This window comes from Amblyraja radiata, chromosome 14 (genome assembly GCF_010909765.2).
Source record: "Amblyraja radiata isolate CabotCenter1 chromosome 14, sAmbRad1.1.pri, whole genome shotgun sequence".
Lineage (NCBI taxonomy): Eukaryota > Metazoa > Chordata > Chondrichthyes > Rajiformes > Rajidae > Amblyraja > Amblyraja radiata.
In genome coordinates, this window is record NC_045969.1 from 8728707 (window position 1) to 8755074 (window position 26368).

The 26368-nt window shown below is 38.7% G+C and overlaps 1 protein-coding gene across 3 annotated transcripts in view; it reads right to left on the reverse strand.

Moving 5' to 3' along the window:
• The window catches only part of hlcs (holocarboxylase synthetase), a 101021-nt gene that overhangs the window by 16930 nt on the left and 57723 nt on the right, over positions 1-26368 (reverse strand). For all 3 annotated transcript variants that reach the window (XM_033032443.1, XM_033032444.1, XM_033032446.1), the window contains one exon: positions 1308-1375. In XM_033032443.1, the coding sequence (XP_032888334.1) occupies positions 1308-1375 (68 nt within the window). The remainder of the gene's footprint in view (positions 1-1307; positions 1376-26368) is intronic.

Consider the following 26368-nt stretch of genomic DNA (forward strand, 5'->3'; position numbering starts at 1 on the left):
TAACAATGCCCCTGTCCCACTTAGGAAACCAAAACGGAAACCTCTGGAGACTTTGTGCCCCACCCAAGGTTTCCGTGCGGTTCCCGGAGGTTTTTGTCAGTCTCCCTACCTGCTTCCACTACCTGCAACCTCCGGCAACCACCTGCAACCTCCAGGAACCGCACGGAAACCTTGGGTGGGGCGCAAAGTCTCCAGAGGTTTCCGTTCAGGTTTTCTAAGTGGGACAGGGGAATTATTCAAAAGCATAGAACCAGCCTTTCCAAATTGATGTTTCTTCAATGTTTCTTCAGAGAATAATAGGTGCCTGGAACACGCTGCCAGGGAGTTGGTGGAAGTAGATCCAACGGTGATGTTTAAGAGGCATTTAGACAAACACTTGAACATGCAGGAAATGGAGGGATAAAGATCATGAGTAGGCAGAGAGGGTACAGACATCATAGGCCAAACAACCTGTTCTTGTGTTGTACTGATTTACATTCTAATATCACAATCACACAGCAATGAAACATATCTTTCAGTCCATTGTTCCATCATTTACTGGCCTGTCCAACTGTACGAGGTAATTCAAGAGTTCCCCCGAGTTACCCCTCATTCGAACTCGGAGAATTACAGTAATAGCCGCTCGTACGTACTCGGGGCTCTCGTGGACATTTTTCAACATGTTGAAATATAATTGTTGACTTAACCAGAAGTGTAAAGGGCCTGTCCCATGTACTTGTTGAAAAATCTTCACGAGTCTTCACGAGCTTAACGCGTTTCCCAAGTACCTGCCGTTAGCGTTACGAGCCGCTAAGAGACATCCCGAGCTCCGACGTACCCGCTACGTGTTTACCACGAGTTTGATTTTTTTTTAAACTCGGGAGAGCTCTTGAATTACCAAGTACATGGGACAGGCCCTTTACACTTCTGGTTAAGTCAACAATTATATTTTTGTTTTGAATTTAAAATACTCCATTTATATGTAAACTCCACGTCTCTTGAAAATTACTATTTAATTTGATTCCACCATTCTGATTTGCATTCCAAATTGTAATAACTGACTGGGCTAATACAATTTCAACACCCAAATGAATTCCCAACTTTTTGGAAAAAATCACAATTTTTATGCCACTAGAAACATTTTCTCTTTAACTCATCTATCAAATCCGTACAATATTCCAAACGGTTTATTGAATCTTCTGTCGACCTTCTCTGCTTTAAGATGAATAATTGTAGTTAACCTCCAAAGGCTTCAATTGTACTGTATTTTGCTTAAAAAAAAGTGATGTCTGAGGGTTGAAAGGAAAAAGGAATGAAAAACAACTGACCTTTGCCTTGTGTTTGTCGAACTGCAATAGCAATTAGCCCTACTTCCTCTGGCAACTGAAGCATCAACCTGTGAATTAAAGATGAAAAAGTGGTCAGCTGAAACAGGGAATGGATAATTGGAAACTCATTGTAACTGTTAAAGTATCTCGCAATTTAAGCCTAAAGTGAAAATCTATTGGGATTACGGCAAAGTCAACAATTAACAAGATCACAATTACTTCTTCCTTACATTTAATAGGACCCTTGGAACACATATTACTTCAATTTCAAAACACTTACTAAGTCAATTCTGGCCAAAAACATCTCTTCTTGCTTAATGACACATTACAGCCTAATAAATTTCAAATGTAATATCGTTACCAGCCTTCCCAACTCAAAGCTCAACCCTCATTATCAGGCACCGTAGCTCTCAAAGCAGGTTTGATACCTTTGCTGGAAAAAGGCTGGCCCATACCTGAACATTATACCCCAATATAACCAATGGAAAATACTGAACAATTTCATGGCTAAAATTACTTTCTGTTGGAGACAGAGACACCATCAGACTTAAATCCCAGAACGGTGACGAAATGGGGTGATGTCCAAGATTCCATTTACTCGATGTAATATTTGATTGAGAAAAATTACTTCAGCATAACGCCAGGATGCAAAATAAATTCACACAATAAATTTGTTGAAGTACTGCGACATTATTCTGGCAAATGTGGAACTACACTATCCAAACATCAGAGAAAAGAATGGCTGATTAAAATATTTTTGTTTTTTACACAAATGGGTATATTGACGAGGCATATTTTATGGGGCACAAATATACCGGTCCTCCTTTCCTAAGGTCAGGCTCTTGAGCTCGTCATTCATACCCTCATGTTTTATTGTTGTTTTATTGCTGTTTTGTTGCTAGGGTGCAAGAGGATTAGAGCCCATCAGCCTGAAGAAGGGTTTGACCAGAAACATTGTCAGTCCATTCCCTCCGCAAATGCTGCCTGACCTGCTAGGTTTCTCCATCACTTTGTGCTTTGCATTATGGGGTAAGGATTCGTGATTGAGTAGGGGTGGAAGGGCAGTGGTGGTTGGTAAAAAAAAAGTGGTTGTGTTTGTAGAAACGGATAGGAAGTGGCGGAAGGACTGGCATTTAATATTTAAGGCGAGAAGACAAATAGTTGGTGTTTGAGGATTGTTAACCATATGACCATATAACAATTACAGCACGGAAACAGGCCATCTCGGCCCTTCTAGTCCGTGCCAAACACTTATTTTCCCCTAGTCCCATCTACCTGCACTCAGACCATAACCCTCCATTTCTTTCCCGTCCATACATCTATCCAATATATTTTTAAATGATAAAATCGAACCTGCCTCCACCACTTCCACTGGAAGCTCATTCCACACAGCTACCACTCTCTGAGTAAAGAAGTTCCCCCTCATGTTATCCCTAAACTTCTGTCCCTTAATTCTCAAATCATGTCCTCTTGTTTGAATCTTCCCTACTCTCAATGGAAAAAGCTTATCCACATCAACTCTGTCTATCCCCCTCATCATTTTAAAGACCTCTATCAAGTCTCCCCTTAACCTTCTGCGCTCCAAAGAATAGAGACCTAACTTGTTTAACCTTTCTCTGTAACTTAGTTGCTGAAACCCAGACAACATTCTAGTAAATCTCCTCTGTACTCTCTCTATTTTGTTGATATCTTTCCTATAGTTAAGAGTGAGGATCAGCAGTTGTTGCTTGGGTATCAAACAAAAAGCCCTTCGGACTCAACCTCACACTGCAGAGAACATCTATATCTCGAACTATATTGTCCCGTACCAATACCTGTTTACTCCCCAACTTGAACAGGCCTTCATCTTATCCATTGAAACTGCATATTGGACATGTGGTCCTCTAATGCTATCTTCTGGATTCCCATACCTGCCCCACTCAAAGTAATTCCCAAATCTACATGTAAATTACCTAGTCCAACATGAGTAAACTGTCCACTCGAACAAAATGTTCTGGAGGCGAGAAAAAGGGAGAACAATTTGGGACTGCAACAAATGTCCACAGGAAGAGTGGAGTCCATAATAGCCCATTGTTGGCCGGGGAAGGTTATGATAACATGGATACAAGAATGAGAACAGTGGAACTGGTTCGACGACTAGATTGGGGGAGGGAGGGAGAGAGGAGAGAAAGCAGGTGTTACTTAAAATTAGAGAAATCAATATTCATACCGCTGGGTTGTAAATTGCACAAGCGAAATATGAGGTGCTGTTCCTCCAATTCCTCACTGAGATGTTGAGGCAGGGCAAAGTACAAACAATGGCTGTTACAAAGAGGAAGTGAGCCTTGGGATTGTTGAGAAATTGGACATTTGGTCAAAAACCTGGAGGTCATGAGTTCTTCACCAATTAAAATTATGGATGATTTACATTTTGGAGGGCTATGGCAAAAACAGGGGGAAAATGGTGTTACATTATATTTTCTGGAATGTAGCTGTACATGGCATTATCTTGCCCGCTGGTCATATTCCAGGCAATTTTAGGATTTTCAGTGATGTGGATTAGCTCTAACACTTAATATAAATCCTCATGGTTGACAAGAGGTTGTAATTTGAACTTCCTGCTCCGAGAAATGATGTAGAGCGAGTTACATTTGAGTAACTTAACCCTGACCACTTTATTTCCAATGGGAAATTGACAGCGTTCAACACCTATTCTTTATCAGGAGCCAGCACCCTCCCTTTTATCCTTTCTTGAATTTTCATTAGGCTAAAAGTGGCTTTTTCATCTGAAGAGCAAACAAAAGTGGGGTTATGGTGTGAATACAAAATCAGGCTTGCATCATTCCACGGCATGAAATATCAATATTCTCATAGAGCATAAAATACAGTATATTGCATTGTAGCTCATTTGTAACCAGCCTTTACTTGGTAATTTGATAATCATTGATATTCTTTTATTTAAGTTGATGCAAATCCTTTTGACAGCCTATTTCGTAAATCAGGCATGGATGATTCAGGAAAAGGCTGTCACCGTTATTCTCCAATGATGTCAGTGTGTATGGGTTTGCAACTGAGAATTTATATGACTGGCGAGCCAAATATCACTTCCATTTTCACATTAGTTGTTCATTATACCTCGTTTCAATTTCCTTTCAATATAAATTCATATTTTGTGAAATACGTATTTATTTTCCGCTGTCATTAAATGTGAAGCAGTCCCTCAACAAAACTTCAGAATTGTTCAGAGCTTTCCACCTGTGCGGTGAAAATCTAAAAAATAATGCTAACCTATATTGTACCCAAAAAAGAATTCTCAATCATTAAATATTTTCATGCAATGGGCAATATTGCGTCAAACATTGAAAATTGGAAGTGGAAATTTAGCTCGTGCTTTGATGCACTTGATCAGGTAGGGGAGTGGAGAAAAAAAGGAAACTCATATGATGGATGTATGTTTTGGGCTGCAGGCTAATAGGATATTGTTAAAAAGTTTGATAATAACCAATTGTGGCATTTGGACCATGACACACAGTTAGATGAAAAAAGACACACTCTAGAAAATTTGTGCAGAAAAATCAAAATTGCATGCAATATATATCTACATGCAACTTCCTTTCTTTTATACACAAGGAATAACACAAGGAATATACACAAGAAACAGGCCCTTCGGCCCAACTTGACCACGCCGACCAACATGCCCCATCAACACTATTCCCACCTGCCCACGATTGCCCCATAACCATCTAAACCTATCCTATTCATGTACCTGCCCAAATGTCTCTTAAACGTTATGATAATACCTGCCACAACTACCTCCTCTGGTAGCTCATTCCATATACTGACCACCTTATGTGTAAAAAAGTTACCCCTCAGGTTCCAATTAAATCTACCCCCTTCCCCCACTATAAATTCTACTTCTTCAATTTACATCCCCTATTGATTTTTCATTTTCCCCTTAAACTCTTCTTTCTTGCATTGTCATCTCATTTAATTAAGCTCCCTTGTCTTCAATCCCCTTTAAAACCCTTTATTTTTGATTCTTTCCTTTCTCATCTTTCAAATCTGCCTTTAAAACATGTCTTACTTACTGTTCTCCTATTTCTCAACATCTTAAAACTTGTTTCAACTCTAACTTTTTACTGTTCTGATGAAAGATTATACGAAGCTTTAATTTTGTTTCGCTCTTCTCAGATGCTGCCTGACCTATTGAGTACGTTGTAGCGGCACCAAACATGGTGAATAAAGGTGAAAAATCAGGTCGGTTCAAAGAGTCGTTTATTCAGTGGTGACACGTTAGGTTGATGCGCTAACTATATTACGTTGTTGCTGTAGCTGAGCGAGGTTGTTCTCTCGGGCTCAGCTACCGGTTGACTCCTCAAGGTCTCGAGGTGAGAGACCTTAAGTACCAGGACACTCCCTCTAGCCCATGACGCCACGTGCCCGCCCTCGTATCTCCTGACGAGGGTTCGAGCACGAGTGGCCCGTGATTAGGCTGACGCCACAACGTCCAGTTTTTTTCTGGATATGATAACTGCAATTTATAAGCTAAGCAAAAGAGCAACGTTATCAGTTACTCCATATGACACAATGGTGTCTGTGCTAAAGAGTAGTTATAATCTTGTGACAATCTTACAATCTTGAAAACAGCTTGAGTTTGCCTAGTGTTAATAATGAGAATGAGTTAATATTATGGAACTTCAGAGAACAAAATGCACTGATATGTCTCTTGGTAGTAGATTAAATAAATGGAGAGACAGTTTCTTCCCAGCTGTTATCAGGCAACTGAATCAAAGAGCGGTCCTGAACTCTTATCTACCATTGAAGACCCTCGGACTATCTTTAATCGGACGTTATTGGTTTTTATCTTGCACTAAATGTTATTCCTTTCATCATGTATCTGTACATTGTGGACGGCTGAATTGTAATCATGTATAGTCTTTCCGCTGACTGGTTAGCATGCAACAAAAACCTTTTCACTGTACTGTGGTACAAGTGACAATAAGTGAAGAGTAACAAAACTGAAGCTTCCAAATCATAGAATGTATTAAACCATTATCTCACATTGAACACTTAGCTGGTCAAATATTTTAGGTGTGTTTACAGTATCCAAAAATACTCACTTTATATTTTCCTTGGTTATGCCAGGAAAATGAAACAAATATGAGTGATACTTAAAAAGCTAATTATGTGCCATTTGGTGGCATTGTGAGGAATTGTATTGCATTTCAGTGCCACAGTTATTGCAGTGTGGGCGCTTCTTGCTGGAGGTACTTTGACGTGGGATTAACTTCCAGAGGAATGCATTAGTCATGCTAAACAGCAGCAAGCTTAGGCTAGCCTGATAGATTGCACCACACTTCAAATCAGAAAACCCTTTTATTGACAGCTTCTCATTGAGCGTCTAAGAGCATTAGTGTATTTAGGGGCTAGATGTTTTTTACCGTCTGAAGCTGATCTCATAATCATGGTATAAAATTAATTCAATGCTGCTTTACATGTTAATCCTTACAGGATTGATTTTGGGGTCACGGCAGTGCAGGATTGGAAAATGGAAAAATAGCACTTAAAATGACTCATTTCAGGCCTCATTCTCCACACTGACTAAAGTGCTGCTGTCCTTTCTTTCTGCATGGGACAATCCTCACTGTCCTATAGAAAAGATATACTCAATCACAGGATACTAAGTAAATGTAATCAAAATGAATGCCTCAGCCAAAAAAAAAGTTACAACAATATCCACGTATTTTAAATGATAAAACCTTCACTCAATCTCTGCAACCTCCTTCAGTTACACAAGCCTCCAAAATCTACAAGGATAGAATAAGCTAAATACACGTGAGACTCCGTAGATTCATAAAGATACAAGGAAACAACTAAAGGGAAGGAAATGGCATGATAAAAGAGAATTCAAAGAAATTAGGAGATAAAGGAAAAGAGGACCTTGAAATTAAATTATCAAGAAACATAACACAAATAATAAAATATTTCACAAACAGATCAATAGGTTTAGGTTTATTATTGTCACGTGTAATGAGGTACACTGAAAAGCTTTGTTTTGCACGCTGTCCAAACATATCAGATCAGATATATTATACATAAATACCATCAAGTAAAATTCAAGTACGATAAAATAAAGGTTAGATGTCGTGACCATGCCATAGGCAGAACACTTCCACAAAGAACAGAAAAAGCTAAAATATAAAATCATTGTTTTACTTCAGAAGTTAGCAAGGAAATTAAACAGATGGACATGACATTGGACAATAAGTGAATGAGCTAAGTGCATTTAAGATACAAAAAATAGTTTGATTAAACAAACTCAATATCAAAGCAAATAAAATTACAACTTTTGATGGATTGAATTTATGCATTCTATAGGAAACTAGGGAAGAGGTGGCAGTCATGACTACTCATATTTAATAATTTAGCTAAAAAAAAATGTGATATTAGAGGACTTGCAGATGGCAGTTGTAATGCCAATATTTATGATAGTGGATAAACCATTTCCAAGGAATTAAGGAACCGCCAGCTTGAAATCGGTTATAAGAACAAAGATTCAATCCCTTCTAAAGGAGAATAAAATATTCAGCAATGAAAAGTATAATTAGGATCAATCAGCATAGATTCTCAAAGGGCAAATATGGTTCGATCAACCTTCAATAAATGTTTGAAGAGGTAGCAGAGAGACTGGATAATGATACTGCAGTAGAGATTATTTATTTATATTTTCAACACACCTTCATCTAACCCATAACAGATGAATGAAGAAGTTCAGAAAATGTGGTGTTCGGGGCAAGTTGAAACTAGATGGGTTCCAGACAGAAAGCAGTATGTGGCCATAAAGTGTTCCTATTCACTGTGGAAGATGTGTTTTGGAGAGGTAACCAGAGGATTTATAAGGACAGGATAGTAGAAGTTGTCTAGCAATAAGTCCAGAAGTTTAGATCACATGTGATTGAAGGTGAGCTAGTATTATGGATCTTGGATACAAAATTGGCTTGGTGATACGAGGCAGAGAGCGGTAATGAAGGTCTGTAGCCAGTGGTGTGCCATGGGAATCTCATGCTAGGTCCAATGTTTTTTTGTCATCTACATTAACAATTTGGATGAGAATATAGGTACACTATCAGCAGGTTTGCAGATGACACCAAAGCTGGTGGTTCGGTGGACAATGATGAAGGTTGATTAAGATTAAAAGAGAATCCAGACCATCTGAAAAAGTGGACCAAGGAATGGCAGATGGAATTCAACTCAGACAAGTACGAAGTGCTGTATTTTGGGAAAATAAATCTAAGCAGGACCTACACAGTCAATGGTAGGTCCTTGAGGAATATTGTAGTACATGGAGTGTACAGTGTACAGATACATAGTTCCCTGAAAGTGGCAACAACGGATACGCAGGGTGGTGAAGAAGGCATTTGGTACACTTCTCTTCATCGATTAGGTCATTGAGCCTAAAAGTTTGGATGTCATGTTACAGTTATTGATGAGACCGCACTTGGAGTATTGTGCACAGTTCTGGCCATCAAGCTACAGGAAGAATGTTTCTCAGCTGGAAAAGGTGCATAAAAGATTCATAAGGATGTTGCCAGGACTCAGCTGGTTGAGTTATAAAGGGAGACTGGATTGGTTGCGGCTGTATTGGACCGAGATGAGAAAAACATGTTTCACACAGAGAGTGGCGAATCTCCGGAATTCGCTGCCACAGAAGGTAGTTGAGGCCAGTTCATTGGCTATATTTAAGAGGGAGTTAGATGTGGCCCTTGTGGCTAAAGGGATCAGGGAGTATGGAGGGAAGGCAGGTACAGGATACTGAGTTGGATGATCAGCCATGATCATATTGAATGGCGGTGCAGGCTCGAAGGGCCGAATGGCCTACTCCTGCACCTATTTTCTATGTTTCTATGTATTCTCTGGAGCATAGGACGCTGAGGGGTGACTTTATGAGGAATAAAAAATTATCACAATCACAATCACAGTAATACTTTATTAGCCAAGTATGTTTTGCAACATACGAGGAATTTCATTTGCCAAGTCACTCACACAAATAAAAAGCAACGAAACACACAAAACACATTTTAACATAAACATCCACCACAGTGACTCCTCCACAACTGGGATTCTACACAGCTTCTTTCCACAGGCAATAAAACTGGTTAACGGACTGTGTCCCCTCCCCATATATCATACACCAACACATCTAACCTCGCCCATACTTTGACAGCTAGGCACCTGTCAAAGCAAAGCCACTGTTTGGTCTGAATGTCTGTTTTTATTTCAATTTTTAGGCCTATTTTAGATATGGTAATTTTAATTTTAAAGCTATATGTATTTATTCTGTTTTTATTAACTGCACTGACGGGAACTGATTGAGAAACAATTTTTCGTTTCTTCTGTATATATAAGTACTCAGTTAAAATGACATTAAAGTAAATACTGAAATACTGAATTGATCACAGTTTTTTTCTTAAGGTGCACAATTAGAGAATGCAGGTTTAAGGCGAGAGGGGAAATAATAAAGGGGATCTGCGCAGCAAGATTTTCACACACAGGGTTATATAGAGAACCAGCTCCCAGAGGAAGTACTAGAGGCTGGTACAATTACAATGTTTAAAAGACATTTAGACGGGTACACGGATAGGAAAGGTTGAGTGTGTTATGGGCCAAATGCAGGGACTAGCTCAGCGAGGCACCTTGGCCAGCATGGACAAGCAACGCAGGCATCTTCCACACCTCTGAAGTGGAGTGAATGAAAGCCATCCTTGATCCCAAGAGACTGATGAAGTGGAAGAGACGGAAATAATGCTTCCATTTGTAATTAGATTATGGTTTCAAGAATGAAGTTCAGGATATACTTACACAGTCTATGGGTAGCAAAAAATGGGAAACTTTTTTTCTGCAATTGGGATGCAATGCCATACAAATTTCTAATTATAACTGATATTGAGCAGCAAAAGAGTATGAGGAAAGAGTCTGAAGAAGAGTCTCGACCCAAAACGTCACCTATTCCTTTGCTCCATAGATGCTGCATCACCCGTTGAGTTTCTCCAGCTTTTTTGTCTACCTGAGGAAACAGTGGTGATTAGTCCCCCTGCTGCTCCAGTTTCCTTCCACATCCCAAATATGTGCGGGTTGGTCGGTTAATTGCCTACTGTAAATTGCCTACAGTGTATCAATGAAAGTAGTATCTTTGGGAGTGGGAGTTGAATAGAATGTGGGAGCAGTGTAAACTGATGGTTGATGGTCAAAGCAGATTCAGTGGGTCGAAGGCATTCTTTCCATTTGGTACCTCTCTATGGCTTGAGTCATGAATCTAAGTGAATGTGGAACAGTTGTAAAGGAATGGTTTTGCCTTTCTCATGGTTTTACTTTGCTCTGTTCTCCAAAGTTACTTTCATCCAAATCTCTCATGCTTTTCCCATTTCTTTCAGTCAGCTAATGCTTGCCTGCCTTCTAAGCTTCAGTATTTCTTCCCCAAATGTCCTTGTTTCTGCATCTCTCCCAAAAAATTATCCAGGACCAAGCATTTGCTCATTTTCCATGACGTTTATATCTTCCACTATGCCATGGTGATTTTGCAGTGAGTGTTGTTGCCTTTCAGCTCTAGGGGCAAGGGTTCGATCCTGACCTCCGGTACTGTCTGCAGAATTTGCAAGTTCTCTGTATGGGTTTTCTCTGGTGCTCTAGTTTCATCCAACATTCCAAAGATGCGCTGATAAGCTAATTAATTTAGTTTGTTTAGAGATACAGCATGGAAACAGCCCCTTCGGCCCACTGAGTCCATACCGACCTTCGATCCCCATTTTCTAGGCCATCAAAATCGAGTCTCTGGTGCTGTAAAGCAGCAACTCTACTTCAGCGCCACCATGCCGCCCTGGTTATTGTTGATTACATATTACCACTGTGTAGGTTGGTGGCAAATTGGTAGGCAGGTGCAATAGTAAATGAAATGCTGGGATAAAGAGAGACTTGAGTTCTTTCCAAGAGCCAGCATGGATCCAAAGAGCCAAATGGCCTCCTTCTGTTTTTGTTCAACTAGATTTAACGATGTCAATGTGAAGTGTTTGGTGACACTATAAATATAACACACAAGTTATTACTGAATTATAGTTCTTAAATAATGCATTGCCATTACATTTAATTAATCACTGTTGCAATGATCCTGTTGTGAACCAATACATTTCAGAAGCCAGTTTTCTTTAACCTGAGAAATCAAATGAATTAAAATAATGGCATCCTGAAGGTTTGGACTTTGATGGGCACGCATGATAATATAAATCAAATCCCATGTCATATGTCCCAAAGATAATCTGGCCTAATAGCAGAAACAATGATGTGCTTGGATGTTTTCTGTATTAATTTTCTCTGATTTCCCCAAATGGAGTTTTTATAAACTCTCTTTATTTTTGGGTCTACATCAGTACTTCTCTGCTGTACGGCCCCACCCATCAACACCACTCCTTAAAGTGCTGGAATTCCTGCAGTCTTGGGAGCACTTACAGGGAGGAATGTATTCACAGCTGTTAGCCACCTTTTCCTTCTTTCCTACCTTCTGTATACATGTTTAAATGTTTGCAGCTCCGGTTTGGCTGACTTGAGAAGAGGTTAGCTAACACAGACATTCTGTTTGCATCAATATAAATGAAACTTCTTGAATGGTTTCAATGTTGAATGTCCCACCAACAAATGTTTTCTGGGGGAAGAATGGATGAAGAATGGATGCTTGCAGTGCAAGCGATATCTGGGGAGTTGTGCTCCTACATGAATGTCAAAAAACTGGTGAGAAAAACAAGTCTGCAATCATCGTGGTGATTATCAACCTAACTATAAATCAATATTTCTTGGAAATTAGCAACAGTTTGAAAGCAGTTTTGTCATTCTCCCCGAATAATTGCTTTAAAAAAAAATTCAGCCACTTAATGGTTGTGGCTCTTCTTTTGTTCAGCCCGAGCCGATCACATAGAAGCTGCAAAGCGCCCTGGTGTATTCATTTTCTCCTTGCGCTGGAGACCCCTTTGGTTTTATGTGGCTGTTGGGGACGATGGTGCTGGAGACCGGGATCCTTATTAAACTTCATCTTCGTGGTAAGAGGAATTGCAGAGTCCAGCTGGGCCTCCTGCCTGCATGCATCAAGAGTTAATTTTAGAGGACACACAGTCATCATGAACAAGTGCAGAAGGTTTTCTGGTGGTCCTGCCAAACAGCAAGAGCTCTTAATTAGCAGCAGTGCTCAATCAGACTGCTTAACCTGGTGGAGCTCTGGGAGGTCATGTTCCTGCCTTCTACAGAGGCACAACAGCAAGGCACAGGGAACTGACAGTAGGTTTTTTAAATGCATCATTAAATGTGCCTTTTTCTACTAGTGACTCAATTTACCGTCAGCTTTTAAGGCCAATTCTGCATTGTCTGGAATAACAGTGAAAATATTTTTTTAACTGGCATGTAAAAAAGAATGCAGTTTATACAGACTGTATATGAAAATTTAAGTGTTGTTTTTATAGTCTTTGTTTTTTCATCTACTTCAGAGCTCATTACACTCTCTCAAATTATAACAAAGCCCATTTACTGGAGAATACAACAATTTGAGAAATATTCCTCTAAACTGTCATGTGTGAATGCAGTATTAAATGAACATTTCCCTTTAAGTTACTGCACATTCAGTAGCTGAGATAGCATTGAAGCAATATAGTCATTAATTATCTTAAAATAGTGTCCAAGGTAATGTCAGGAGAGTTAAATAAATAAAATGATTCCCTGCACCTATTCACTCACAAATTCTACCATTTGAACAAAAAATGTTGTGTAAGATGAAGGCAAATGATTCCCACAAAGCTGAATGAGTCAGACTATATTGGGAGGGGGAGCAAAAGGTGGCAGTGTTCACAAGATGGCATGCATACTTCAGCTTTTGACATGTTATTACTAAGTTTTATCCAATTGTGATATGAAAAAATATCCTGAAAAACCAAACGAGAATAACAGGAGAGCAAGTCAGAATTTTCTGAATACTGAGGCAATGCAATTAGCCTCGCTAATGGAAATACAGGATTCTAAAACTGCATTCTTTCTGAAGGATATGTTTACATTGGAAAGTTATTGTTACTGGAACCAGACTAAACGCAATAAAATATAGTAAATTCAGTCTTGTAATCTGCAAAAAGCACTTTTGAAACAATCTAGTTTAAATGTGTGAGCAGTATGGCACTCCTTAACCGCAGGAACAGGAGTTCTCTGCAAGCTAGAAGAATTGGATTGAAGTACGGTAGAAAACTAATCTTTTTCGGAGGCATACATTGCTTTCTATGAAAGGAATATTTCACAAAATACGACAAAAATATTGAATAGTATATCTACTGTTGATATAATGTTACATTAACTCAGTAAAATGAAAGTTCTGTACACCAAATCACTCAAGAGATCATATATTATTATTTTACAACTTCTTGTGAAGCAGATCGATTTTGCAATAAAATCTAATTAAAGGGATCGACCAATAGGTGTATCAACATATGAAGTACTGTGCCTATGCCAAATATATAACTTATGTAAAGAAAGCCATACAACAATCTAATGAATGAAGATTGCAATTATACTGAATTTTGATAAACAGCTAAATAAAAATTCAGCGATTGATAGATTGATTGTGAAAAGGCAAATCAATCCAACTCTTTGGTGAAAAATCTGGAGGTTACAGTGAGCCAGGCATTGGCTCTCTCTTTTTATGGGCAGATATTGGTCATTTGGCTGCAAAGCATGAAAATGGAGCTACAACTGTTAAAAATTTATGTTAGTTCTGAAAGTGCAGGTTTGGAAATGCTATGAAGATTTCTGTTATCAAAGGCTCATGTACCATATTATTTTAACATCATGCGTGTATCACATGCGTGCAGTGTCATTATTCAAGTTAAAAGATGTAATTCTGTCGGAAAACAGAATCTTTCATTGCTTTTCACAGCACTCAGCTTTTAACTTTTCCCTTTCAGATTCTAATCAAATTTTGGGGATTTTCAACAATTCTATGTTTATGTCAAACTATCAGATGTCCCATGGAATTATTCAAGCTGGTTATAATATCATGAATGCTATTACTTCTGTACAAATTCGACTGCTAAAATAAAACTATATTTTACAAGGATAGGGTGTGGAACATTACGGACATTCGGCAAATTAGCAGGTGTTTGGAAATTTCAGGAACCTACTGAGTTAAAGCATTAACTAACTATATTGCTTTTGCTTTTTTTGATCACCATGTAATGAGAGCTACATTTCAAGGAGGGCAGAAAAAAAAATATATATTTGATACAATTTCTATACATCTTTGCTTCCTGACCTTTTCTAACAATGCTACAGAAGTAATTTTTTAACTGTTGAAAGGTATAATGGCGTATGGAATTGTAGTACACTGATATATAACTCTTTTCCATCAGAAAAGATTGTACTAAAGCTACCAAGTGCAGCTGAATCAAAAGATTTTCCCACAAGGATAATAAAGGTGTCATTAAAAGAATGGAGTCCTAGTTACCCTGTAACAATATGGGATTATTCTGAAAAACACTTTATTGTGAAATAGGTTTTCCAGCCATCACTGGGCATGGTGGCAAAAGCATAATATTTCTGCATTGATGCTTCAGTATATGCCATGCAATGTTAGTGGAATCAGTCTATTCATTTTTATGATATTTGAATTCAAACTCTTGGAACTTTCTGCAATTTGATTTTCAAATTATATCCTTCCAAATCAATATTTACATTTACATGCAGGTACAGTGTAGCTCTTAATGACACACCATGACACAGTGTAACATCTAAATTTGACTACCACCGAAACAACATCACATATTCATATTCTCCACTCATCACATATTCATATTCTCCACTCATCACATAATCTCTCCTCAAGTAATGGCTCTCACATTAACAAATGATATAAAAGCCTTTCCTCAGAACATAATACATACTTTCAAAAAAAGGGTGTTGTATAAATAAAATATACAGCCCATTTATTAAACAGTACACAGACTAGAGATCACACACTCCAACCAGCTGGTGGAGATGGAAAAAACAGGAACATAATCACTTAAAATTAAAAAAGCTATGCTCAATCTATTTTCAATGGTTTAAAATTCTAAATTAACCATCTCAATACACACTAATTTATTTTTCTTTGCCTTTAATTATTTTTGTTTAATCAACAGTTTAATATAGCAGTACTGTACAGCAGCAACAGTTGTTTAACAAGGACATACATTTGCCATGCGACATTCAGTAATTCCACTAAACTCTGATGTGTAGTCAGATTCTCTGCACATCAAGTAAACTTATAAAATCTGTCTGGTTACCACATGCCAGTACATTGTTAAAATACTTTTCTTAAGCAAAGGTTTCTTTTTTAAACAAAAAATCATCTTGATTGAATTGTCAGCCTATGATGTTTTTGAACAGCGAGAAAGACGGCTGCTTTCTCTGAACCCTCTATCCTGAGGACTAATGCAGTAATGTTTAGTCTGTCCTATTGACACAGCCCTTTGCATTATAAAAGGTTTCATCAGCTTCCCTTAGGAGGGAAATAAATTGGAATTCTTTGTAAACTGTTAACTAAATTCTAAAATGTTAAACTAATCCTGTGGGTACACATATATCAGACTAAGAATACCAAGGATTCTTGATGTTTTTCTGCACTTTAAACAGATTTGAACATTGGTTTATTCTGATATCTTAGACCAATTTCCCACCAACACTGTAGGCTGCAGGTTCCAATCTTATTCTAAAGTCAACAAGAAACTTTATTTAGACTGTAGTTGCAAATGTAATCCATTCCACAATCCTTAATCAATATATGCCACTTTAAATTATACAGATTTACAAATTTATAAAGTGGAACCATATAGCTCTAGGTTTTCAGATTAAAACATTATTCAGAGGAAATTTGAATAAAATAAAGGTAATGTAAGGCATACAAATCCTATCCTGCTGGAAGGTGTTAAAATGGACAAAAGCATCAAAGACCTTTGGAAGAATAATATAAAATATAATGAACCAAGAAAGTAAATGCATTAATGTGCATTAACAAATGCAAATTGAAAAAACAAACCCTTAATTTAGCCGCTGGAGTAATACAGTTAAGGCTTTCTTTTAAATGGAAGCCCTGATGCCTTTTCACTTGAAATTTTGCAGATCTCTTTAAATTTTTGCCATGGTGCTCTAACTTAAAACGATAACTATGAAATAGCAAGAAGTTGTAACACAAGCCCTCATTCTGCACTGAATAAAATAAGTAGAAACAGAAGAAAAATTATGTAGCCTGTAAATAAAAGGCTCATTGTTAACAATATTCTTCAGGGTTGAAACCTGAATTCAGCAACACCTTTAATACTGACAGTTAAAATGCTGTCACAGCTTGAGAATACTGCAAAGGTATTGCTACCTCAAACACTGTTGCGCACATTATGCTGAGATGGGAAAGATTTAATATGAACTTGGTCCCACAGAAGTTGGTACATAAATGAACAAGCTCCCAGAAATACCCGATTCCAAAGGCCCAGGTTCGATCCTGACCTCGGGTGCTGTCTGCATGGAGTTTGATTTCCCTGTTCTCAACATTCTCCCTGTTACCGCATGTTCTCCCCCAGACGCCCCCTGGTTTCCTTCCACATCCCAAAGACATGCTGGTTTGTAGGTTAATTGCCCTCTGTAAATTGCCCCTAGTGTGTAGGGAGTGGATGTGAAAGTGCAAAAACATAGAACTAGTGTGAACGGGTGATTCCTGGTCGTCATGGACACGGTGGGCTGAGGTGCTTGTTTCCGTGCTGTATATCTGAACTAAACTAAAAGAAGTGGTTAATGAAGGTGCAGTTACACCATTTAAGACATTTGGACAGGTATAGCGATAGAAAAGGTTTAGAGTGATATGGGTCAAATACAGGCAAATGGGAACTAGTATAGATGGGCATGTTGGTCAACATGGATAAAGTTGAGCATAAGGCCAGTTTCCATGCTGCAGGACTCTATGACTGGCTATTGGAGTGCTTTTTTTAAACTGGTCTACTAATTTATAATTCATCAGAAGCAAATGATACTGCAACCTTGTTAATGTCGAGTCAGCAATTTGAAATGAGCTTCATTAAAAGGGAAGGGTGCTAAAAATTACTGAACCCCTTCAGTTCCTCTCACCCTTACACCAGTAATGCATAAGGTAGAGTTCCACAGATATTTCCAATTCTACAGCCAGATGGTCATTCTTCACGGTCAAGACTAGGGACACTTCAGGCCTCTGTGCTCAGTTCCCTGCTCTAATGGACAATAATAAGTCAAAGTCCAGGAGAGAGATGGATAATCTGGTTGAGTGGTGCCAGGCCAATAACCTTGCTATCAACTTCAATAAGGCCAAGGATGTGATTGTTGACAAATGGACACAAAGCGCTGGAATATCTCAGCAGATCAGACAGCATCTTTTGGGAACATGGATAGGTGATGTTTCAGGTTATTGGAGGGATGGCGTTAGAGTCAACAACTTCAAATTCCTGGGCATGTTTTGTCCAGCACCCAACACATTGATGCGCACATACAGAAAGGGTTTGGTAATTTGAATACTCAACGAGTGCAGAAAGTGGCAGACATTGCCCTGTCCATCGTGGGTATAGACCTTCTGTGCCATCAAAGGGATTCGCAGAAAACACAGCCTCAACAAGGAGGACAATATAATCAAACATAAAAAATAGGTGCAGGAGTAGGCCATTTGGCCCTTCGAGCCAGCACCGCAATTCAATATGATCATGGCGGATCATTCAAAATCAGTACCCCATTCCGGCTTTTCCTCCATATCCTTTGATTCCCTTAGCCCAAGGGTTCCTAACCTGGGATAAATTTACCTCCAGGGGGGTAAATTTTGCCTACCCATGGGGTAAATTTGTTGATTCTGGATCTGTACATATTTTTTCTCATTGACTGACTGTGTTAGGTTCTGGTATACTGGTATCTGTTCATCATTAGTTGTTCATAAATAAGTGAAATAACATTGTTATGTGCTATTAAAGTTGCCAGGGGTAAACGGGACAAAAAAGGGTGGGAACCACTGCTTTAGCTTGAAGAGCTAAATCTCACTCTCTCTTGAAAACATCCAGTGAATTGGCCTCCACTGCCTTCTGTGGCAGAGAATTCTACAGATTTCCAACTCTCTGGGTGAAAAAGTTTTTCCTCATCTCAGTCCTAAATGGCCTATCCCTTATTCTTAAACTGTGACCCCTGGTTCTGGACTTCCCCAACATTGGGAACATTTTTCCTGCATCTAACCTGTCCAATCCCTTAAGAATTTTATATGTTTCTATAAAGACTCAAACAACCTTGCCATGGTCTCTTCTCGCCACTATCATCGGGACAGGGTTACAGGAGCCTGAGAACTGTTACCTCCAAGTTCAAGAACAGGCTTTTCCCATCAACTATCAAGTTCTTGAACTATTCTGCACAATCCTTCCTTAGCCCTGAACCACTATGAATTGTGCACTACAATGGTTGTTCTACATAATTGGTTTTGCACTATCACAGTCTGGTTTAACTGACTAATTCTATATTTATTTGTTGTTGCCCTCTAATGTGCCTGTAAAGCTCCAGCAAATAAGACTTCAATTGTTCTTGCTCCTATCCAGTGCATATGATTAATTGGCACTCTTCACACGGTCTTTTGACAATAATTATGATAACATATTAAGTGCTGACTCAACATAAATGCACACTTCTCTGGATGCATTGTTGATTGTGATCAGAAGTGAGGATATTGGCTGATGTCCTGCTGCCCAGCCTGGAGTCACTGAGCCAAATGAAGTACTTGAATGTGGCGCACACAGCAGTGAATGATTCTTGCAGCATAGCACATTTGCCAAAATGAAAAGCAGTCTTAAATAAGATACCCACATTTCCCAATAACACAGATGAAGTGCAAGACAAATTATGACTTTAGAAACATTCACTGAGATTCAGGACCAGGGAGAAGAGAATAAAAGTGTGGGGGTTGGCAGAGGCGGAAAACCCGGCGGGGCCAGAGGGGACTCGCCCCCCCCCCCATGTTTTGAGAGGTGGGGGACATCCCCCCCAAGGTTTTATGATCCCGATTTTAAAATATCCGTTTTTAGCGCTGGATTGAGCCTCCGAAGCCTCGCGAGTGTGTGTGAGTGTGCGCATGCGCGCGTGGCCGCCAGAAAATTGTGTCCCCCGTCCCCTCCATGTTTTGATAGTGAGTTCCGCTCTTGGGGGTTGGAGGGAGGGGGGGGGTGGAGGAAAGAAAAAGACTAACAAATATTAAGAAGCTTGTTGGAGATACTCCAGGTTATGGCTTTATGCAAGAAATATGACCTGAATTGAATGCTAATCCCCCCACCCCCCCCCCCCAAATGTGTTTTTAGAATTTATTCACATGTTCTCCAATTTGAAGAGATGCTTCTCTCTATAGGACTTGTACACCCTAAAGTTGTTTGCGAGAAATGCCACATAGAGAATTGTAGCACTAAATGAACATATGTCACGGTAAATTCTATGTAACTTATATTACATACATGTTCACATTCACTTTTTACAATGTTCTAACTGAGAAATTACCTAAATGTTTGGCAAACTCACTCTTAGATAGACTCATTCACTCTTAGATATCATATCGAAGAATCAGTCACCAAACCTGGCAATAATGCTCCTTTCTGTCTAGGTCAAAATTAAGGTACTAGTGTTGTCAACATGAAATACCGATGATATATGTCATCCCATAGTACTGAATAAAATAATTTCATCATGAACAACAAGAGAAAGAACAAAAGTAATTTTTAAAAGCATTGTTTCTTAGGATGTAAAAAACATAAAATAACAATAGAAGTATGCCGTACAGTCCTTGGTGCCTGCTCTATTATTCTGTTTTATCTTGACTTGGCCGACTTCATGCCATTAATCCCTAAAGCACCAATTTTTAAAGAAGATACAAGATATTATTCTAGAAAAAATAAGCATTAAAAATGAAACAACAGAATGTTCCTTCAATTTTTTGAATCAAAGGAACTCCTGGTACCATTCCTTTTCAAGACTATAAAAATACTGAATCCAGATCATTTTACCCAGCTTTCTCTGTATAAAATATCCTTTCCAATAAACACAAAGAACCATTGATGGAATTAATGTGCAGAACTTTCCATTGAATTATATATTCCCTGGATCTGATATTCATTATTTTCTTACCACTACTTTGGTAAGAATTGAATATTTTTGAGGGTTACAAAATTTGATCATACCACTCCGTGGTCCAAACTATGAAATTTATTTTGTTAAAATTTAATCTTTAATGTATTCCCTGAAAAGCCTGACGACAATGCTTGGCAATACACAGAAATAAGCCACAGCTTGAATCTCAGTCTCTTATACGTACTGATTTTCTCCAGAGAGTACCTCTTATTTCCAATGCCACCTGATCAATTCAACATTTAGGGAACCGCTTTGATGCCTTCAGGTAGATTATGCTTTTTTTTTTCAAGATGCACTCAAAATGTAGTTGCTTAAACCTTATTGATAAAACTGAGGAGATTAATATATTACAATCCCCGTTGGAAAAATATGCTGTGCGGTTACCGATTTTGCATTACTATTGTCATGGTATGGTTCTTTAATTAAAAAAATTATAATTCAGGGATTTTATATACATGCAACTCAGTTCAGACATTTGTTAAAATGGATTAACAATTAAAATTTGAAATTCGTACAAATCAAAATCCCAAAGCTTAGATCAATACAGCAGCAAATCTAAATTTAATTCACTGAAATCTTTTAATATAGTGCATTAGAATTCTTTGTTTTTAATAGGAAACCTCGTGCCCAGTGACTGTTTTGTTTTATTTAAAAATCAAATCTATTTCAATTATTTTTATTTTTAAAACATGACTAAAGGTAAAATATTGTTCAAGTAGGTAGCATCTACGATTGAAATTCCGAACAAGTCTCTCTCCAAAATCAGTCTGAAGAAGGGTCCTGACCTGAAACATCACCGATTCATGTTCTCTAGAGATGCTTCCGGTATCTTTGTGTCTTCCCTCCAAAATAGATACAATCAGCACCCTTTCTTAAAAGGAAAACAAGTATTCATTGTTTTTAAGAAAACATAAACCATTCGGCCCTAAAATCTGAATGTATAATTCAGATAGTAAGTCAGTCAATCTGATGAGACATGTGCTGACTATCCTTGCAGGATATATTTAGAGCAGTTAATATGAGAAAGGTAATAAGAGCATTTTCCAAGCACATGTAGTGGCCATGACAGGCACTGTGCATGATCTTGAAACAAAGAACTGCACATGCTGGTTAATACACAAAAGGACACCAAGTGCTGGAATAACTCAGCAGGTCAGGCAGCCCCTGACTCCCAGTCTGAAGAAGGGTCTCGACCAAAATCATTAGCTATTCCTTTTCTCCAGAAATACTGCCAGACCCGCTGTGTTACTCCAGCATTTTGCATCGTCTCTGGTTTAAAGCAGCATTAGCAGTTCCTCCCGACACATCTCTGGAGAACGTGGATAGATGACATTTCAGGTTGGGACCCTTCTTCAGACTTGAGTTCTGATGTTCTCCAGCGATGATGCCCAAGTTACTCCGCATTTAGTGCATGATCCTACAGTGCATGATCAACTATGTCTCCCCTCAACCTAGGATTATGGGTCATTGCCTGATCCATCTCCAAACATCAAAGGTCTAAGAGAACTGCTGAGAATTGAACTATTCCAAAATGTTGGCTCTCACCAGCCTACATAAAATTGATTATCTTTAAGATAACTGATTCCAAGAACTCCTCCCCCCCCACCTCCACTTTTTCCTGTCACATTTGGCTTGCAGCTGACATTCGGTTTAAAAATTGTTAGAATTTAGCTGATGTATTCAACTTCTGCAACTGGTCAAATAATTGAACAAAGGAAATTCCCAAATCCCAGACTAATGCAGAGAAGGGTGCACTGGTATAACCCTAACACTGGGTTATAATATTGAAAGACTGAAACTTTGACTCTTTCACCAAAAAATGAAATGAAAACCAACACTAATTTGTAAAAGGTATGTTAAACAGCAGTAAAATTAAAATGGGGGCAATGTGAGAAATTAAATGTCAACTGCAAGACAAACTTTAAGCAAATAAAAATAGAGTTTAAAGGTACACAAGTCAATCCTTCTGTCAAAGGATAATCATTGCCAGGTAGAATGGATTTTGGAATCATTCATGAGGTAAGCCGATGCTATGATTGAGAATAGAGCCATAATACTGATTTACATGAGAATGTTAATTGGATGTCGTCAGACAGACTGCACTGATTTCAAGGCCCCAATATTTTCAAAGACGACTGCTCTGTGTGTATCTTTGTAAACTACTCATAGGACATAGTATAGTATAGCACATGAACAGGCCCTTCAGCCCACAATGTTTGTGCCAAACATGATGCCAAGACCAACTCTCTATCTGCCTACGTGTAATGCATATTCCTCAATTCCCTTCATCTGTATGCTTATCCAAAGTGTCCTAAATGCCACTATCGTGTCTGCATCAAACACCACCACTGGCAACGTGTTCCAGGCACTAACCACCCACTGTGTAAAAAAAATTGCACCGTACATCTCCTTCTTACTCAAAAAGCTGTTGAAAAGAAAAGAAAAAAGAGACTGCAGATGCTGGAATATTGAGCAAAAAGCAAATGACTGGAGGAACTCAGCGGACCAGCGGAGGAAAATGGACTGGCAATGTTTCAGGTAGGAATCCTTCTTCAAGACCAGAAGGGTCCTGACCCAAAACGTCTTCTGTCCATGTGCATGAATCGCTGTTGAAAATAATAGGCAGGGAAGTAGGTAGATTTGATTTGTGTTTAATGTTTAATTTTTTTTTAAAGAATTTAAACGGATTACTTGAAAATTAAACATCTTTTGCACTAGAGCAACCAAAATAAAACTGATTATGAACCAACCTAATAAATGTCAAAAAAAGATTCCAAAACAAGCAAGAAAAACTGGTCATGGTGGGTGGTAATGCTTTTAAAAATATTCATATTTCAATAGTTTTATTTCACGAAATTTGGTAAATCTGGCAGTGAAAAACTACACCTGCCATATATCTCCCTGTAAATTGTTAACATAAGGGACTACTTATTTACTTGCTCACTGTACATACTTGTCACATTTGCCACATTTAACAATTTTTTGCATAAACTGATGAAAAATAATCCAGCAGATACAGCTATGTTCATATACCATTGCAGAAATACTGTTCATTTCAGTAAATTCTAAAAAAAGAGTTCTAACTGGTTTCAGGATTTTTGTTGTTGTTAACCTCCTACTTTTAAGTGCAGAAAGTGCTAAAAGGCAAAAATATAACATCTGCTTACAATTTAATACAATTGCAATTACATTACACAAGGTCAATTTGTTCAATTGAGTTATACATCAAGATCTACCATTTAGGGTTTTTATCCAGAACCTACTACTTTCTATCCGAGTACAAGTTGTTAAATGTCAATTTCAATTGAGGGTTGCAAGATGAATCAGGCCTGCACCCATCAAGATTTACCCAAGCAAAATAACAATATTATTTTAACAAGGTACTCAGATTTATTTAAATTCAAATTTATAGGCTTTTTTTTTACAGATTTTGAAACTCACACTATATTTCATTCCTCCACAATGCCATGCTGGTAAACTAATTTCAAATAACATATAATTTCAGCCTGGGTAGCCATGGGCAATGAGAGAGACAAGGTGAATGACATGCATTCCTATATGCACTCCAGCAAGAAATTGGAATAAGCCAGCAATATGTTAAAACATTTAATTAGTTTTTTTAATGAAGTATTATAGTCATAGAATCATACAGTGTGGAAAAGGCCCTTCGGCCCAACGCCCACACCGACAAACATGTCCTATCTGCACTAGTCCTACTTGCCTGCGTTTGGCCCATATCCCTCTAAACCTGTCCTATCCATGTATCTGTCTCATTATTTCTTAAACATTGCGATTATCCCTGCCTCAACTACCTCCTCTGGCAGCTCCTTCCATAGGCCCAACACCCTTTGTGTGAAAAGGTTACCCCTCAGATTCCTATTAAATCTTCCCCCTCCACCTTAAACCTATGTCTTCTTAATAAAAAGCATCAAGATAAAAGCCTATTACTCCATCCCTTGCCCATACATTGGAAAATCACCTAACTGTGCTCCTTCTTCTAGCTTATACATAGCAACTGAAGAGATCAGAGGAGGCGTTTGTACAGAGCTGGTCAGGGAGGGCAGAGGAGCAGTTCACGATAGTTTGGAGTCCATAGCCAGTGTGATGTTCAAAGTCTTGGCATTGGACCAAATAATACGTCACAGTAGTTTCCAAATTCGTAAGGAAATCTGTGAAAGAGTGCATTACTATCAAGACCATCTGAATGTTTCCTAACCAGAAGTCTAGGATGAGCCAGGAGGTCCACAATCTACTGAGGACTAGATCTTGGCCATTCAAGTCAGGCGATACAAGGCCATGTATGAAGTCCAGATACAAAGAGCCCATCAAGAAAGTGAGGAGACATTTTTGTTCTAAACTGGAGGATCAGATGGATGCTCGGTCTTGCATGCCATGACTTCCTGCAAGGTGAAACCGAGTCGCTCAAGCGACAGCATACTAACGGCATACTTCGATTTATACAACTGGATCTATCTACACTTTTACATCCAGCATGGATTTGATGCACAAATCATCTCAACTTAGTAATGAACGCAATGGTTTGCTCTTGAAATAAATATTGCAAAATATGCCATTAATTACTGGTCTACAATCAGTCATGTAAAAGTGGAAACTCAACATTCATGAGAGTTACATGAACGTGCTGTACTTGCGCACCCACTACTCCCACTATCCCACCCCCTTTCCCCTTCCACCCATATCCCTGACTTCACATTTCAATCATTTTCTTTCCTTATCTCACAGCCTTTTTGTCTTCTTCCATCTCTGGCCTTTGCCCACCCATCTGCCATTCAACCCCCCCCCCCCCCCTTGCCCTCACCAATATCCATCTGTCACTTACCAGGCTTTGTCCCACCCTCACCTCGCTTCCAGATTTCTCTCCCCACTACAATCAGTCTGACGAAGGGTCCCGATTGAACAGAGGGATCTAGGAATAACTGTGCACAGTTCCCTGAAGGTGGAATCTCATGTAGATAGGGTGGTAAAGAAAGCTTTTGGTGTGCTGGCCTTTATAAATCAGAGCATTGAGTATAGAAGTTGGGATGTAATGTAAAAATTGTACAAGGCATTGGCGAGGCCAATTCTGAAGTATGGTGTACAATTTTGGTCGCTTAATTATAGGAAGGATGTCAACAAAATAGAGAGAGTACAGAGGAGATTTACTAGAATGTTGCCTGGGTTTCAGCAACTAAGTTACAGAGAAAGGAACAAGTTAGGTCTTTATTCTTTGGAGCGCAGAAAGTTAAGGGGGGACTTGATAGAGGTCATGAGATGAGAGAGGGATAGACAGAGTTGACGTGGATAAGCTTTTCCCACTGAGAGTAGGGAAGATTCAAACAAGAGGACATGACTTGAGAATTAAGGGACAGAAGTTTTGGGGTAACATGAGGGGGAACTTCTTTACTCAGAGAGTGGTAGCTGTGTGGAATGAGCTTCCAGTGGAGGTGGTAGAGGCAGGTTCGATTTTATCATTTAAAAATAAATTGGATAGTTATATGGACGGGAAAGGAATGGAGGGTTATGGTCTGAGTGCAGGTAGATGGGACCAGGGGAGAATAAGTGTTCGGCACGGACTAGAAGGGCCGAGATGGCCTGTTTCCGTGCTGTAATTGTTATATGGTTATATGGTTATGATTTGAAACATCACCTATCCATGTCCATCAGAGATGAAACCTGCTGACTTTGTCTTGTTCTTTTCTAAACCAGCATCTACAGTGTCTCCACTTTTGTCTTTCTGTATCTAACTTGATTCTTTTTCTGACTTTTATTCTGCTGTTCTGTTTTTTCATTATTATTTCTATGTCATCATTCATCAAGACCACTAATGCTTTACTGCCATCACCATATCTTTGTTTCCAGAAATCCAT